This window comes from Candoia aspera, chromosome 5 (assembly GCF_035149785.1).
Source record: "Candoia aspera isolate rCanAsp1 chromosome 5, rCanAsp1.hap2, whole genome shotgun sequence".
Classification (NCBI taxonomy): Eukaryota; Metazoa; Chordata; class Lepidosauria; order Squamata; family Boidae; genus Candoia; species Candoia aspera.
This window is the reverse complement of record NC_086157.1, coordinates 108,872,496-108,890,318: the sequence shown is the minus strand read 5'-3', so window position 1 is coordinate 108,890,318 and position 17,823 is coordinate 108,872,496. Positions and strand designations below refer to the sequence as shown.

The following is a 17,823-nucleotide window of genomic DNA, read 5'->3' as shown; positions in this document are numbered from 1 at the left end:
AACAGACAGGAAGTACAGAGGAAAAGCCCCCACCAAACACTACTGTTGCAGTGTCAAAAGGTAAAGGAATAGGAAGAGAAGTAAAAAGGTATTTTGGGAAAAGGAAGGGCTGGTGGGAAGGCAGCTGGTAATTCAAAATTTGATCTGAAAAAAAGAATCCAAATGCTTTTAAGAACTGTCGTATTTAAAACAAGGTCTAATCTAGATACTTGTTCAAGCATGGCCCAGATATTTCCCATCTTCACTTGTAAAAGTAGCCCTAGGACTTTTGTCTTGTCTTATATTTTATTCTTTTCTGTAAGATCAGAGAAGATGTCATGCGGTACTACCTAAACATGATTAGCAAATTTGGTGTGCTAGGGACTCAATAGGAACTTCTCTGCTAAGCTTCAGTGCTTCTTCTTTCTCCCCTACCTCCCTCTCATGCATGGGTTTTCTTTATAGAGCTATGACTACCATATGATAGCAGAGCTAGCTATCATTTATATATGTGCATGAACTAACCACGATCCACTGAAGCTCATTCTTGCAAACGTGGTGTCACTGTAATTTCAGTTAAGATGACTCACAGGTAACAGAAAGTAGGAGAAAGGAATTCATGTATGAGAAGAAAGAATAAAGATGGTGAAACACATGGTGTGAGATTCTGTAGGATCTTCCAAACTCTGGATCATGAGTTATGTCAACACTATGCCATAATTGAATGATGCGAAATGGCTTCCGTCTTCAATATTCCTTTCTGCAAGTGAACAGTTCTATTTTCTAGATTTCCTTCTCTATATATTTTTCATCATTCAGACATTGCCCTCTAAAGATAGACCAGAGCTGAAATCCTATCTTTGATACAACTACTAAAACAGGAGGCTTGTTCTCTTTTGCAAGCTATCCTCCTGATGCTTCTCAAGCTCCTAGCCAATTTTAAAGAACGTTTCTTCGGTCAGAAAATACAACATGGCAGACTGACAACCTTATTCTAGCCTGCTGAGAACAATTTAGCTAACTATAGTCCACATCCTCCTGCACTCATCTTGACAACATGTTGAGATGCTTGTATTTCCCACACTGAATGCAAATGGCAACTTTCTATGGAAATAACAATCATCTGAGCCAAGTTTGGAGACGATATCCTTGTTTTGCTCCTCTTAAGCGTAATCAGATTCAAACAGTGAACAATCAATAGGCCCCACGTTACAGTGGCACAATTCTCTTCCACTTCAGTCTTGAGGGGATGTGTTACAACCCCCTCACTCTGGTTACCAGGACAATTTCATTAGCTGTTGATTATGCAATCAAGGCAGTGCAGCAGATCCTGTTAATGGAAGCTTTTTTTTCACACTGCCGGTGTTGTTTCTGTATTCATTACAATTCTTGTTTGGTTGTGTGTGAGTGCAGATTTCCAGAGCCTGCCAAACACGCAGAGACACATGATCCTTAAGTAGACCTAACAAGAGGTCGTTTAAAGAGGAGCTTCAAGATAAGGCTGGCAATTAGAGTAAATTTATACAAGAGGAAAAAGCCAGCAAGGAAGAGAAGGGATGAAGCTAATCAGCTTGCTATTACACTAGAAGCATGACTCTGAACACAGTGATATTACTTTTCCACATCATTAAATTGCACGGCGACAAAATCAAGTCAGAATGCTTGTCTTATCATCATCTTCTGCAGGGAAAATAGGACCATTTCAACACTGAGGTATACAAGGAATAAATAGAAAAGAATGATCCTGATCCATATTCATTAATATTTCCAGTATTTATTTATGACTTGGTGTTAAAAGTTACATTTTTCTGTCTGCAACATACAGTAACCGTCTTCAATGGAGATATTCTGGTTTGAGTTTCCCATAGGCATCTCTCAGGGAGCTTGGTCAACCTTTGATCTGGACCACCAACCCCAATGACGGCAGCATCTTTTACTTGCCGTAATGTAAATAATAAGCAGAATTCAACATTGCCCGTGTTAACTAGTTCTGGGCGTAACTGGCCCAACACCTCTGGAGTGTATTGGTTTGGGAAATATTGTTCCAAGTAATCATCTGTTTGTGCAACATGGTTTAAATATCTTAAGGTTAAAAGAAGTGTGTGTTATGTCCGTGCATGGGAATCTGTGACTCAGGCCTTTTGTTTCTCCCAGTCCTATTTATGCCTGATTGCAAATCTAGTTCTCTAATGATTAATTAACTTTTCTGCTAACATATGAAGCAGTACTGGTGTCTTAAACACATTCTAATTATTTCATTTTTCTGTGCATTTTTTTAAAATACAAGAATCTTGACTGCAAATGTTAATACATTTTCCTTTAAAAAAAAATCTACTGGCAATTTTCTTCTTACATTCTGCTTACATTACAACATCCAAGCGTTACTTTAAAAAAAAGCCCAACTTTATCAAAGGCTTTAAAGCTCACAGGATCTGCATTTTTCCCTCTCAAATCTCTCATTCTTGTTTACTTCAAGTTTGAATAATACCCCACACCAAATAGTGCATCTTACAAAAGTTAGACATGTTCGGCTACATAAAAGGAGTGTGCAGATCCCCAAGAAAAATAAACTCTTCAAAACACAGGAGTAAACCACACACAGAAAGTTTAAAAAGTCAAGTTAACTACAGTCCTGAATGTCTGCTGTGAAACTTTCTGTGAGTTCCTACAGATCATAGATTAACAGCATGCTGATTTTTTTCCCCTTGCCATTATGGTGATCATTTCTACCTCTGGTGATCATCTGTGCATCATACATTTGGGGACTTTCCCTTCATGGAGGGTTTTAATGATGTGAAGCATTGCATAGGCAAAGGATTCATATGTGTGATACCTGGGTGCAAGGAAATGCTATGGCAATAAGAACCAATGTCTCAAATATCTTGAATATGTAGGGAAATATGTAATATGCAATAACCTCATATATAATATTCAATAAATAAATGTCAACTGGGAAGACCCAGGTTTGAATCTATGTTCAGACATGAAATTAACCAATGGGGTGCCCTTTAGAACCATCATGGTTTCGCAGCCTAAGCTGTTCCATATACTATATTTGCCAGATCTGTGAAGGACTCAGCAACTGCACACACAGTACACACTAAACATGGTTATTTTTAACCTTGTTTGGCTTCTTTGTGGCTTAGCACATTGTGCCAAACCTACCCATTGGTTAGTTTATAGTTCAGGGTGTTCCAACCCAGAAATTGGGTTGATTCAGAAACCAAACTAAGTAAGCTTTGTGAGCAAAGTGAGACAGTTGTTCAAAGGATCAAAATGGGAGAGAGAGAATGAGGAAGGTTACATTATTATAGGAATGCTTTGGAGAATGGATGGATCATAAACAGAATTTACAACAGTATTAAGTTTTGAGCTGGTCAAACATCTCATGGTGAATGGAGGCTATGAATGTGTAATAGAGAAGGCACTTCCATCTTGCAGGAATCTGACCCGTTATTAATCCCAGTGATGGGAACATGCTGATTTATTGATTCATTAGCATTAAGGATTCCATGGATTTTAGGAACACCTGCTAAAACAGGGAATGAATACACACACAGACACACACACACACACACACAGAGGCAGAAGAGAATGGGAAACTTCTAATGAAATGCTGAAAAGAATGAACACATTCCCCCCGCCCCATATAAGCTCTCCCAAGAGTACAGTAGGCAGTTGTATGATTTTATATTTCTCGCTTGAGATGGATTTTCCACATTTTGTACATAGCCACTGCCTTTCCTTAGAGGTAAATTTAATAGAGTGTTCAGAGGGCACTAAGCACCATTCTCATTAATTATCCCCCCCCCCCTTTAATTCAGTGGTCCACTTACTCAACTCAGACTTTGTTAAGTAAATGGTTCATGCACGATTGTATTTACAGAACAGCCCTTTGAGCCTCAAAATGACAGAATGGCTTTGGCAATGAAAAACCAAACACACAAATTGATCCCAGTGGAATGTGGTAGCTTACACAATGTGCTCATTGTGGGGCGGGCTCTGATCCCAGTGTTTGGCCAGTAGAAAAATCATAGTTTAAAAATCCTCAAAATGCAGGAGTTTTAAATAATGTATGGTTTCTGAACAATTTAGGAAATCAATGTAGTGGTATGCCCATGCAATTATTTTCTAGAATTTATATCTTAATAACTAATATGAAAGCAATGGGCCCATTTTCTGGGCTAAACACATCTTAGCTTTCACCCTGGTCAGCTTTTTCTAAAGCAACTGCAGCTTGGTGACATCTGATACTGCTGCATTAAAGTTGACAGACCAAGGATGAACATCAGCAACAGACTGCTATGTATATATAAAGCTTGACAAAATATAAATGCTTGCTCTACTGTCTTAATTTATTCAAGAGACTTGTTTGCCAGGCTCATATCAGACAGGCCTTAAGTAAACCATGTGAAGCTATTCAACTTCAAACTGATAACATTATTTGTCGCTGTGAATCCCAGTTTTAAAAGGGAGACAAATAGAGGCCCCACTTCCAACCAATGCTAAATGGGTGTGTAACTTCATGGGGAATATGCTAGAAGGAATGAGGCTGTATCTTTTGGTCACCTTTCCGTGACTGCAGGTGCGCTTTTGCCAACAGTGTTCTTCCAAAACATGCCAAATCTTGGGCCTTCAAATGGATTGGAACAGCAATTCCCAGAATTTCCCAACTGGCAGAGTTGTTAAGTACACTAGTTTGGGGATACACAACTGCAGGATGGCACGTTGGAGGATCTGTCTCTGATATTGCACAAATGGGAAAGGTTATCCTTAAACTGATTAAGAAGCATTTCTTGTGCAGCTCAATATGTTTCAGATCCCAGAATATTTTCTGTGCCTTCTGTGCTAAAGGACCTGGGATGCAAAATGAACTAAGGCACACAATAAATGGTTCTCAGGCATCTTCCTTCTCTGCCTCTTGGCGTCTATCCTCTTACACCTAACTTTGATAAATTCACGGAGGACACGTCTGTCAAGGGCTGCTAATCTCAAAGACTCAGTGTTACCTCTGGTTGGGGGAAACCTATCTCCACATGCCAGTTGCAAGGGAACAACTATGGAAGAGGAGTATGTCTCCTTCTGTGGGTAAGCATGCCCAAAGACATCTGGTTGACCATTGCAAGAAACAAACTGCTGGACTAATATGGGACTTGACATGATATTATGTTCCTATGATCAAAGATACAGGTATGGCTATGTGAACAACTCAATTTTCTGTGTCCTTTCTACATGTCATGCAAATGCCATGCACAGTATAATTTTTTTTTTCAAACCAAGGGCCACACCTGGATGAAGACCTTATTTAAAAAAATAGGTCCAGTCACTAATAATAATAATAATAATAATAATAATAATAATAATAATAAATTCAATGTAAAAACATTATGACTGCTCCCTAATATATTGAAGAATGGTCCTCTTCTGTCATCTCCAAAATAGAACAAATCAACAAATGAAGCCTTGAGGGGTAATTTAAAAACCTCTAACTAGCCCAACTATATACAATAGTCCAACAGGATGCATCGCCAAACAAAATAACTGAAATGGGTCAACCCAACAAAGCAATTCATTTAGAAATGGTGATTTAACATTACAATACAATTCAAGAAGAGATTATTTTGGGAAAGAATGTTGGTCTTCCTCTGAGAATGGGGAGGGGAAGCCAGGACCGTTAAAGGAAGAGGTGCAACAAGATTATTAAGTCCTGTGAAAGAGGAACTCAAGACAACTCTGCCTTGATTTTGTTAGGTATAAGTCGTAGTAGAGAGGAACTCTGATGGGCTTTCAAGATTCAGTTATAATACTCTGAAAGCAATAAAGAACATTCCTGAAATCCAGCTGTTCCTCTTTCATGACCATGCCTACCTCAAAGAGCTGACATACAGTATATTTAGAATTATCCTAATATAATTATCCTAATAATTCTAAATATATAGAGTTCCTCTTTTGGGGGAGATAGACGGTGACAAAATTTGATAAATTTGATAAATATATTCAAGGAAGTGAATGACTAATTTGGTGTTTCCACCATGGGATAACCTGGTTTGGGAAACCTGGGTTAACCTTTGGCTAAAGCAGGGTTTCTCAACCAGGGTTCTGTGGCACCCTAGAGTTCTCCGAGAGGTCACTAGGGGTTCCCTGGGAGATCATGACTTATTTAAAAAATTATTTCAAATTCAGGCCACTTCACATTAAAGAGGTAAGTTTCATTCTTTATTTTTCATTTAAGAACACTGTGAATGTATACAGGCCTACCCATGAAACGAATATAATAATTTTGTAACTTCTGGCTTCTGTTTGAGCCTGAATGTGCAGGGGTTCCCCAAGGCCTGAGAAATATTTCAAGGGTTTCTCCAGGGTCGAAAGGTTGAGAAAGGCTGGGCTAAAGTGCTCATGTTGGAGCCTCTGAGATGAAGGATCCACAGTACTTTTGAAGGAGGGACAGAAGAACAGACTTCATATCTTCACACAGAGAAACTGAGCTATGGGTTTCACAGGAACAGCAAGGGGAAAGCTAAGGACATCCAGATGGATGTGCTAAACATGCCCTTTTCAAGCTCTTGGAAGCCTCTGACTGGCTACTACCGGATATGTTATTTATTATCATATTTCATGCATCAACATCAATTTATATCCTGTCTTTCCGATTCTGGCCCTACCCATTATTTCCCTGATTACAGCCACTTTCTGAAAACAACCCTTGGCTTGGTACTTAAGATCACATGCATCCTTCAGCCCAGACATGTTTGCCCATGTCTTTTTTTGCCAGTATTCTCTATTTCTCCTGAAAGGGGAAATATAAAAAAAAACCCTGAACCCTGTAGAAAGAGGTATGGTAATCAGTGAGAGATTATCCTTTTCCAGGCAAAAAGGCCATATAGAGTTGCAAAGAATGTTCTCCCTTCCTGCTACCAGAAAATAAGGCATCTTTTCTTAAGTTGGTCTTAGTGGGTTGAAAAGTAGCATGGAAAGGAGGTGAGTCCCACATCAAGCTAAGCCTCAGATTCTAAATGGCAAGAAAAGGGTTAAGTCCCCTGCTTGTCTCTGCTTGTAAATGCAGATCTGTTCAGCAGACACTACAGACACATGCTGTGAGGTCTCTGGATAATGCGCTTCCTTCCCATAAAAGATACCCTTAATTCTGTGCAATTTGCATGTGCCAGGGTCACATCAGCAGAACAAAAATATACCTTTGGGATGAGCCCAAGATTACGGCCCTGTTTTTTCAAAAGGAAACTGGCCACACCAGACAGCACGTTTCCCCATTTTTTTGCTGGCAGTTCCATGACTGTCTTTCCATCTAAGCTTAAAATCAATTGTTCATCATGTGCAAATGACAGCAAGAACAGTAGAGAGAGAACATTAGAAGCCTGAAAAGATTTTACTTTCACACTGAATAAAGTTCTCCTTTGGGGAAAAAACAAACAAACAAAAGACCTGAATGAATCAATTCCCTTGGAGAAGGCAGTGTTCAATTCCCTTGAACATGCACTGTTCGGAAATCCCTATCTAACCAGCTTTAGCGACTGTAACACAACATAAAATTTGAAATAACAATGAGAGGGGTCGGAGCTTGGAATTTGCTACCCCTCCTCACAATCTGTTTAAATTAGATTTGGCCTCGAATCCTCTGTAAGTTCACTCGGAAGCAAAATCCCGCTAGACTCTATATGACTTCTGATTGCTCCAGGTATCTGGATTGCTGAGAAGCCCCACCACACCATGCATTGTTTATTTTCAAGAGTTGATCAGCCAGTTTGTTCTCAGAAGGGTACACGGATGTTTATTATGTCCTATACATTGTGAATTTGCTAAGAATATGCATGGAGTTTATGCACTTTTTAAAATCACAACTGAGAGTAAATGAGGGCAGCCTTACTATTCTCTAGTAAAAATGTCCTGAGGTCTGCTGCTGTGGTTTTCATCTAAATGCACCACATGACTCAAGCTTGGCATGGATCGGCCTCTGTTTAATGAGGGCAAGCAGATGTTTCAGTGGGATAGCAATGCTTCCACCCATCTTGGAAAGCTGTATGACACAGCCTTTATTATTCTTTGCTTTGGGTGCACAATCACTCCTGTGTTTGGAAACAACATCTTGGGATTAACAAGAAATACACCTTGGACAATTCCTATTTATCTTCTTCCCTGCCATGGAAGTGAATCTACCCCATTTGCTTCAATGGCCAGCTAAAGGACAATCCTGTGCCACTGGAAAAGAGATTGCTGAATGGCACCTGTCATCTTCTCCTTCCCCTTTTTATTAATTCAGTGTGACTGGCAAAGGCCAATTAATTCTCAGGGGACCTAATAATAGCCCATCATCCTTTTTTCAAACAAACTTCAGCAGACAGGCTGGGTGGTTAAACCACCACTTAAACCACCACGGTATCTGGTTTAAGAAGAACTTGGCTGAACATAAAACATAGAACTGGCAGAGATGCCTGGCATCTCCAGGTTTAAAAAGGGACAAGGAATTTTAGGTAGTAAGAGATAGGAAAACTGCTTGACTTTTAGGAACTGCTGATGAAGGAGATTATATTGTGCTTAGTGGAGAGAGGGAGGCAACCTAAGGCTTTGGGATGCCTCTGGTGTCCAAACTACTATTCTGAAGCCCACGGAGCTCCAAGTGTCCTGCTGAATCTAATGACCAACCAAAATTGCCAAGGTATTTACTGATGGGGAGAAGGAAAATACATAAAAATAACAGAGGCTTTAATGCAGGTTAAAAAAAAAAGCAAGAAAATGTCTGAACAAAAGTTTTGACTTGCCTCACATGTTTGAAATGTGTGATATGCCCCCAACTCTACATCATTGCCCCCGAAATATTTTGTCCAACCCCCAGCCATCGAAAGGTTGCTAACCTTGAGACAGACAAACCAGAAGTTCATCACAGACTTCCAGTTTGAAGGCAGAAGGTTGAACGATCAACACCCAACTTTCCCAAGTGTTGTAGGAAAAACTCTTGGTCGAAACCCTGGGAGAATTTATTTATTCAAGGTCACACTGTGATATCTGGGCTGAGCAGGCATTCGCACACAGGTCTTCCAAACCAGGAGTTACACAAGGGTGTGCAAAAACACCTGCATCAAAGACCTGAGTAACAAAGCAATGCATAGGCATAGGCCTCTGGTTGAAGCTGCCATGATGACAAAATGATGCCTTGTGCCTGTGTCTGTAATCTGCATAATTTGCATGATGGCATCATGATGCATCTGATGTTACTCGCTGTCCTTGCCCATATTTCCCAAAGACACACAGTAAACTTGCCTATTTTTGTTGCACGTCTTGGTCTGCAAAAACCTATTGATAGGCAGATACACAAATCTGTCTCTGGACTGCAATCGGCTTGGTGCATCACAAAGTGTACATGTTAAAACTGCAAATATGAAAAGCAGTTGTACAATCATTCCTCAGCACAAGGAGAATGAAGAAAGAAATCTGCCAAGAATGGGACTGTCCACCATTTCTCTGTGGCCACAGTCTTTATAAAAGTCAGCCCACCTTGCAGATCAACTATGATTATTATTTAATCCATACGAAGCGAGCATCCATTCTTTTCCACTGGTAGTTCTGGCCTTTAAGAAATGAGTATTGCACTGATCTTTGCTATCTAGAAATCCAAAGAAGGTTTTAATTAAAATCCACCCTCCCTGACCTCAGCCAATCTTGAAGTACAGATTTCTTCACTGTCTCTGCTTACTGCACAGTGTTACAATCCTGCTTATCAACCATAATGGGTACCAGAGCCCATTACATGGCAGTACAGCATGAACCTAACCAATTAAAAAGCTCCTTACTAATGTTGCATTCTTCCTTTGTTCACTATTTAAGGGTTAAACTGAACAAATACCCTAAGAGAAGAATAGGATTTGTGAATCTGAGCTGTGGTCCCAGGGGTCTTGAGTTTTTAGCCAGCTTGACCCAGAATCTTTACTCTCAGTGGCACTATGGCATCTCCCCTGTTGAAAGAGCTACTAAATTGCACTCTGGGGGATTTGGAGAGCACCAGGACAAACGGCCAGTCGATGGTATTAAGGGAGACGGCAGTCCACACAATATGGCTTGATCTAGCCCTGCAGTGCTTCTCATTCTTAGACCTTTACCTTAATTACCCGGTAAAACCATGCCAGTACACAGTTGCTGCTATCTCTCTTGCTTCCTTCCTGTCTCTGTTTCCTTGTTTGCCACACTACATTTTTCTGCTTTACTTCCTTATACCTGTAACACCAAGGGTGAATTTCTCTCTACCCATTATGTTTTTAAGAGGCTAGAGATGGAGAGAGGTACTTTACTTACAGAACACTCTGGACTTGCGTGTTTTGTCTTACAGGTAATCCTCACTTAATGATGGCGATTGGGACCGGAATTTCTGTTGCTAAGCGATACGGTCATAAAGCGCGATGTCATGGGACTGTGCTGCTCAGTGACAGCAGTTCTGGCAGACCCTGATGACTGTTGTTACACGAGGACCTCATGTGATTGTGGCTTCTGACCTCCTGCCAGCTTTCCCACTGACTTTGCTTGTGGGAAGTCAGCAGGGAAGGTCACAAATCGCAATCTGCTGCGATGGCCAGAAATTTGGGCCAGTTGCTGAGCACCTGGATCGTGATCACGTGACTGCAGAGGTGCTACGATGGCCTGAACTTTGAGGACTGGTCGTAAGTACCACTTATTCAGTGCTGTTGCAAGTTTAAATGGCTGCTGATGGAGTGGTCATTAAACGAGGACCACCTGAAAAATCTGGATCTGCTCATTTCTGCCACCCAACATTCTTCTCAACCAGAGAAACCAGGGCTGGAATGAGGAACCATCTGCAGGCAAAGCTTAAGCTGCCCCAACACACTTTCCTTTTATAACACCTTCTCTGAAAGGAAACTTACCTGTAATATGGTAGCTAATCTGGCGGTTAATGTCAGAGGTATCTTCATCCCAAGTGCTAAGGACAGCCACAACTTCTCCCGGTGGGTCGCTTTCTTTCACAGACCCCCTGTACATCTCATGCTGGAATATGGGAGCATTATCATTGATGTCTGTGACAGTGACAGAGATTAAGGTGGTTGATGAGAGGGACATGGCTTCTCCCAGGTCAGAGGAAACCACAGTGAAGGCAAAAGTGGGATCCTTCTCATGGTCTAAATCCTTCAAGGTGCTGATCCAGCCACTGTTACTGTCAATAGTGAACACCTCAGAGATCCTGTCAACATCCAGTTCTGTTAAGAGAGAATAGGTGACTTGACCGTTGGCCCCAGAATCTGCATCAGTTGCTTTGACTTGTACAAGTTTAGTTCCCATGGGCATTCCCTCCATGATGATAGCTTCATACTTGGTGGCCTCAAAAATAGGCTTGTTGTCATTAATGTCTATAACTTTAATGTCCACATCCACTGTTAACACAATATCCACCTTGTCAAGGTGTAGGGTTGCAGCCACTTTAAAATGAAAGGCTGGATTTGTCTCATGGTCAAGCCTCTTGTCCAGTTTTATAATGCCAGTGTCTTGCTCGATAATAAAAACTCCATCCTTGTTGTTTCCTGTCAATTCACCGTTAACTGTGCTATAGATGACTCCTTGATTAGGTAAAACATGCAGAGCATCAATTGTACTCCCTATTAGGGCATCTTCTGACACTGCAAAGGAATACTGGGGTTGAGAAAACGAAGGCAAGATGGTTTCTGGAGGTAAAACATGTATATATACAGGGATAAGGGAATGCCTCACAGGAATGCCACCATCAACGGCTTTGACAAAAAAGGATAGCACCGTATTTTTCAACTGATTGAAATTCCCCTTGGTTACCATCCATCCATTGTCTGGGTCAATTTCCAGGAGATCCGCAACAGAAACAGAGGCTTCGCTATACAGGGAATAGGCAATCCTGGCATTGGCGCCATCATCAGGATCAAATGCTTGGACCTGGGTGACCAAATGACCTTTCCCAACATCTGCTTTGACACTTGCTCTATATTCCACAGTCATAAACTGTGGGGCATTGTCGTTTTCATCCACCACTATGACTCGGATCGTGCAGAATGTGCTCCTCCCTCCACCATCAAGAGCTCTTAAAAATATAGTGATATCACCTTCTAAAGGGAGTTCCCTATTGAGTTTCTCAGTGGTGATGATCTGCCCTTTGCTATCAATTACAAATCTATCTTTGGCAAAATCATTGATAATTGAGTAACTCAGCTGCCCATATATGCCCGAATCTCCATCTGTTGCTTTTACATGGATTACTCTGGTTCCTGGGACAGCATTTTCTCTGACTTCTGCCACGTAAATGCTTTGAGTGAACACAGGACTATACAAATTAGCTCCAAGAATCTGGATATGGACTTGAGCCGTGCTGGTAAACAAGCCATCAGAAACAGAAACGTTCAAGCTGTACATTGACTCCATCCTCTGCTTCCGATGATTTGATAGCGTGATGATGCCACTCTTGGTATCCATTACAAAACTGGTACGGTCATTTCCAGACAAGATACTATACTCCAATCGATCAAAATCGGAGCTGTCTGCATCAGAAGCCTGGACACATGTCACAAAATGACCCCGAGGAGCTAATTCACTGACGTATGATTCATAAATCAACTGATTAAAAACGGGAGGGTTGTCATTCATATCTGTCACGTAGATGTTAATTAGAACTTCATTGCTTAGAGGTGGGAATCCATTATCAGTGGCCCTTACTTTTAAGCTGCATTGTTGCATCAGTTCATGGTCCAGCAAGCGGGCTGTTAGGATCAGGCCGCTTGTACCGTCAATATGAAAATAATCTGTGCTATTGAAAGTGTCTTGGACTATCTGGTACTGAATGATTTTGTTATTGTCAGAATCTGCATCAGTAGCTATGACCTGCAAGACAGGAGTCCCAATCAAAGAGGCTTCAGATAAGGTGGCATTATAAGCAAAGTGGTCAAAAACTGGAACATTGTCATTGACATCTTTGATTATTAAGTCCACTGTGACTTCAGCTCGGGCACCAGTAAGAGCATCGCTGGCCCTCACCGTCAGCTTGAAAATGGGATTGATTTCATAGTCTAATGGACTGATGACACTAAGGACTCCTGTGTCAAAGTCAATGTTGAACTGATTATAGGGATCACCATCTACGATTATGTAAATGATACCCTGACCTTCTGGGCTGGTAGCATTGATGCTCAGAATTGGGGTGTTCATTTCTATGTCTTCATTTACAGAGGCTGTGTAGAAGGGCTTGTCAAAGATGGGCATGGCTTTATTAACAATCGTAATGGGCAATTCCACAGATGCAGACAGTGATGGGTTGCCTCCATCTTTTGCAATGACAATAATTAAATATTCTATATTAGATAAGTCAGAATTAAAAGGTGCCTTCAATGTGATACTCCCACTGTGACTGTCAATTTCAAAGTGCCCATAGTCCTCCTTCAGTAGGTAAGATACATCACCGTTTGCACCTTTATCTTTATCAATGGCCCTCACTCGGTAAATCAGAGTGCCAGGATCAGCCTCAACTTGAACAGCAGCATAGTACGGAAGTCCGACAAATACCGGGGCATTGTCATTGATGTCTTCAATGAGAACTCGGACAACCACTCTGGCCACCCGCAAATGATCCAGCTCACGACTAGCCTCTACCACCAGTTCATACAATTCCTGTTCTTCTCTGTCAAATGGGAGGCCTACAGTTTGAATAAGACCTAAAGTGGGTTTGATCTTGAATTTGTTCCCTGGATTTAATATGCTATACTTCAAGGGCTCATTAAGACGATTTCCAATTGCATTGACCACTGCTACTTTCGTGACATTGGTGCTGTTCTCCAGGATAGATGTAGAATAATGGCTTTGAATGAAATGAAGACCACTATCCATGGCTTCCTTGACCATTATTGTCACTATAGCACTACTGTAAAATTTCCCATCAGATACTTTCACTATCAGCATATAATGATCTTTGGAAAGGCTGTTGTTTTTTATAGTTAATACCCCAGAAATTGAATCAATGAGAAAATACTCTGTGTTCCCTTCAATCAGGCTGTAAGTCATTTCAGATGGGACTTCTAAATCTGGGTCCACAGCCTTGACTTGAAGAACCTCCACTCCAACGTAAGTTGGTAGAAGCAAGATGGTTTCAAACATTGCCTGAGTGAACACCGGAGGATTGTCATTGACATCCATTACATCAATGGTAACTTCAACAGGACTTTCTGCAGTAAGCTGCGGACTGCCACTATCTCGAACATGAACATGAAAGTAGAAATGTGCGATGGTTTCATGATCCAAATCAGCAATAGTTCTAATTGCACCTGTACTGGAGTCTACTGTAAAATAATTCTTAGCAGTTGACTCAACAATCTGGTAGACAAGAAGGGCATTTTGATTACTATCAGCATCTGTAGCACGTATCACTAGTGGATTGTTTCCTATGCTCCGGACTATACTATTTACAGGTGCAGCCTCACTGATGCTGCCCAAGTATTGAGAAAAAAGAAAAACAGGTGGGTTGTCATTTTCATCAACTACCTGGATGTTTACGGTGGCATTGGATGCCATCCCTGCCATGTTTGTGGCTTGCACTATGAGCTGGTAAGAGGAAGTGCGTTCATAATCAAGAGGCTTTTGGCTAGTGATGACTCCAGAATAAGGGTTGATCGCAAAGGCTCCATCTATGTTGCCATCTTTAATCTCATAGACTAATGTAGACTGGCTGATTGCTGAGACCTGGATAACTGACGTCCCAAAATCAACATTTTCATTTATTTCAGCTTGCCATTCCTTGTGTGTGAATTTTGGGTGGGAGTTGTCTGACATAGTCACAGAGATGCGGACAATGGCAGTAGCTGACAATGGGGGAGAACCTTGATCAGCTGCTTTAACTGAGAGGACGAACTGGCTCATTGTAGCCAGGTCTGGTTCTTTCAGCACGGTGATGATGCCTAGAACTGGTTCAATCCTGAATGTGTTTCCAGTGTTCCCTGAAAGAATAAAGCAGGAAAAAAAATTAAATGTGAAATTTATACACGAGAAATCAAACTATAAGATAGGAAGCTGAGGAACATTCATTGGCCCCCTGCTGATGTCACATTAGGAGTACTATGTGTGTGACCCATAAAACCATACCAATCCTTAAATTTGTAGGCTACCAATTCACAACCTATTTCTTCTCTTTCAATTTTGAGGCTCATTTCTTGGGAATGGGTTTTCATTTGATGAAGGTCATACTTCAAGCATGGTTGTATTATAAAAATCAAGAGTGGGCAAATCTTCAGTGCCCAAGTGCCGTGTGTGTTTGGGTGTGTGTGTGTGTGGTGAGAGAGAGAGAGAAAGTGAGTTGATGATACAAAGTGGAACTGCATAATATGTACAATTAAGATTGGGATTTTTCTTTTCTATATAATTTTGGGGACAGGACCAAGTCCCCCTCCCCTTTAAAAAAAACAAGCAAACTGTGTTCGTTAAACAAAGTTTGGGCTTCATAGTCATAATCGGGCACTGCATACACAATGCTCATCTGACCACAGGGAAAAAACATCAGGGCCCACATAAATAGAGCTCAACATGTCCTCGCTAATCCCAGGTCTAGGTTTTCAGGTACTGTTCTGAGCTCTCTGAAGATCTTGATAAATAAACAGTCACAGATTTTTAAAACCACACTGACATATTCAAATGGAAATTCACTTGTTCAAATAATATTTTTTTTCATAAGTTCCTGCCTAGGACAATTCAGTATAAAATGCCTTCTCTTCTACATGGCTAGTTAAATCTTTAGCTTTCCCACAAAATACACAGGAATCTACACTTCCTGACCCCAACTAGTCATTGAATGTTCTCTCTTTTTTAAGGTTTTGCTAAGGTCAGCCACCCCATCAGGAGAACAGGATGGATGAGCTGATATTATCTCACATAAACATTTGATAATCATTAGGCAAGAAGTCTAAATAATAAATATGCAGAGTTAGAAGGATGAGTACTTGCTGAAGAATATTAGATGAGCTTTCAGAATTGAGACTCAGTATAGGCCTTGTGGAAGGCAAAAGGAAGAGGGGCCGACCAAGGGCAAGATGGATGGATGATATTCTAGAGGTGATGGATTCATCCCTGGGGGAGCTGGGGGTGTTGATGACCGACAGGAAGCTCTGGCGTGGGCTGGTCCATGAAGTCACGAAGAGTCGGAAGCAACTAAACGAATAAACAACAACATAGGCCTATCTGGGAAAGGTGATATACACCAGTGTTTCTCAACCTTGGCAACACAAGATGTATGGACTTCAACTCCCAGAATTCTTTTCATCTCAGAACTGAAGTCCACACATCTCAGAGTTGCTAAAGTTGAGAAACCCTGATATACGCTAACTGGAATAATCTGGGAAACATCCTTAGCTATCTTTCAGAAGGATGGATTGCTCCTAGTTATCACATGCAGTTGAGATTTTTACAATCCTTACTGAATGGTGTCATGTCTTGTTATATTGCCTTATCTGTGGATATTTCCTGTCTATATTGTATTTTGCAATTATACTTTTGCTATGGTTTGCTTAATAAATGCTTTCACTTTTATTTCATTTGTGTGTTTACTGCCTTTGAATCCACCAGCCTTCTGCTCACATTTTAGTACGGCAAAACATATGGTTGTTGCAAGCACAAGTCACAATACACCTTACTGGAGAAGTATAGCATATGCTAAGCTCTTCTAGATTCTCATGTTGTTATAAGGTCACTGGAGACTAATGATGCACATTTATCACCAGATGATAGGATAGATTGGTTTAGGATAGGAAAGGTTAGGATAGGATAATTTTATTGTGTAGGGCTACTACTTGCCATGTGACTCTGGAAGCTAATGGAGAGCTTTAAAAAGCCCCATAGAAATATAACAGAAATAATTAAAAACACATTGTGTTGGAGGTAACTCACACTGAAAACATTAAAAATGGTCTCAAAGTCTTTGTAAAGGCTGCCTAGGTGAGGACCATCTGAATTTTGGGAAAATGTTCTTCTATAGGGCAAGCATGGTGACAGAGTAGGCATACCTCCTGGCCCTGCTTTATTGATGGGGGCTGGGGCATGCCAACCTTAACAGATCTTGTTGGAAGAGCAGAGATAACAGGAGATCACGCTAATGCCAGTTTTTTTTTTAATTTTATCCTGCTTCCTTCCACTTTAAGCACCTAATTTTTCCTCTGATCATCCCACGCAAGACTGAATGCAGCCAACCGAAGACCGCCCATCCTTGCTGTAATCACAGGCTACCTCCACTGACCATGCTTAATTAGATTATCAAGTTAACTTGTTTCCTGGGCTCATTCAAGATGCTTGAACTGTAAAGGACCCAAACCGGTTGAGTTCTTGCTACAAGCTAAGCCACAAAACCCACCCAAGATCAAGAGTAACCAAGCCAGCAGGCTATGCTGATTGATGACTTTCAAAAAAGAGCCTTACCTCCCAACATGCAGTGGCTTGTTGTAGCTTATAAAGGGCATTTTCTTTGTAGAATGATGTAACCCAAGTTGCAAGGTTATTTTATATCTGAGAAGTTTAATAGGACTTACTTTCAAATAAAAGTTCATGGGACTGCTCCCTTACTCTAAACGTATCTGGCTTTCATTAAGGTTAATAAGTCTTTCTTCCAAACAGGTGTGCACAGGATTATATTCTTGGCCTCTGATTCTGCACATCTTTTATATAATGGACTTTAATCTGAAAGCAACTGACCTTTCAAAGTTTATCAGAGGTTTATCAATCAGAGAATAGACACAAAAGTTCTTAAAAATCAGTGAACAGGTGTAACGTACTACAGAAAGGCAAACAAGTCCATTGCTGAATGCAGGAACAACTACTTATTTCTCAAATAAAAAGGAT

The 17,823-nt window shown here is 40.8% G+C and overlaps 1 protein-coding gene across 1 annotated transcript in view; it reads right to left on the bottom strand.

Annotated features, from left to right (window-relative positions):
* LOC134498587 (protocadherin Fat 3-like) overlaps positions 1-17,823 on the bottom strand; it is an 86,617-nt gene that overhangs the window by 18,955 nt on the left and 49,839 nt on the right. Inside the window, exon 9 of the mRNA XM_063304744.1 lies at positions 10,866-14,939. Coding sequence (XP_063160814.1) covers positions 10,866-14,939 — 4,074 coding nt within the window. The remainder of the gene's footprint in view (positions 1-10,865; positions 14,940-17,823) is intronic.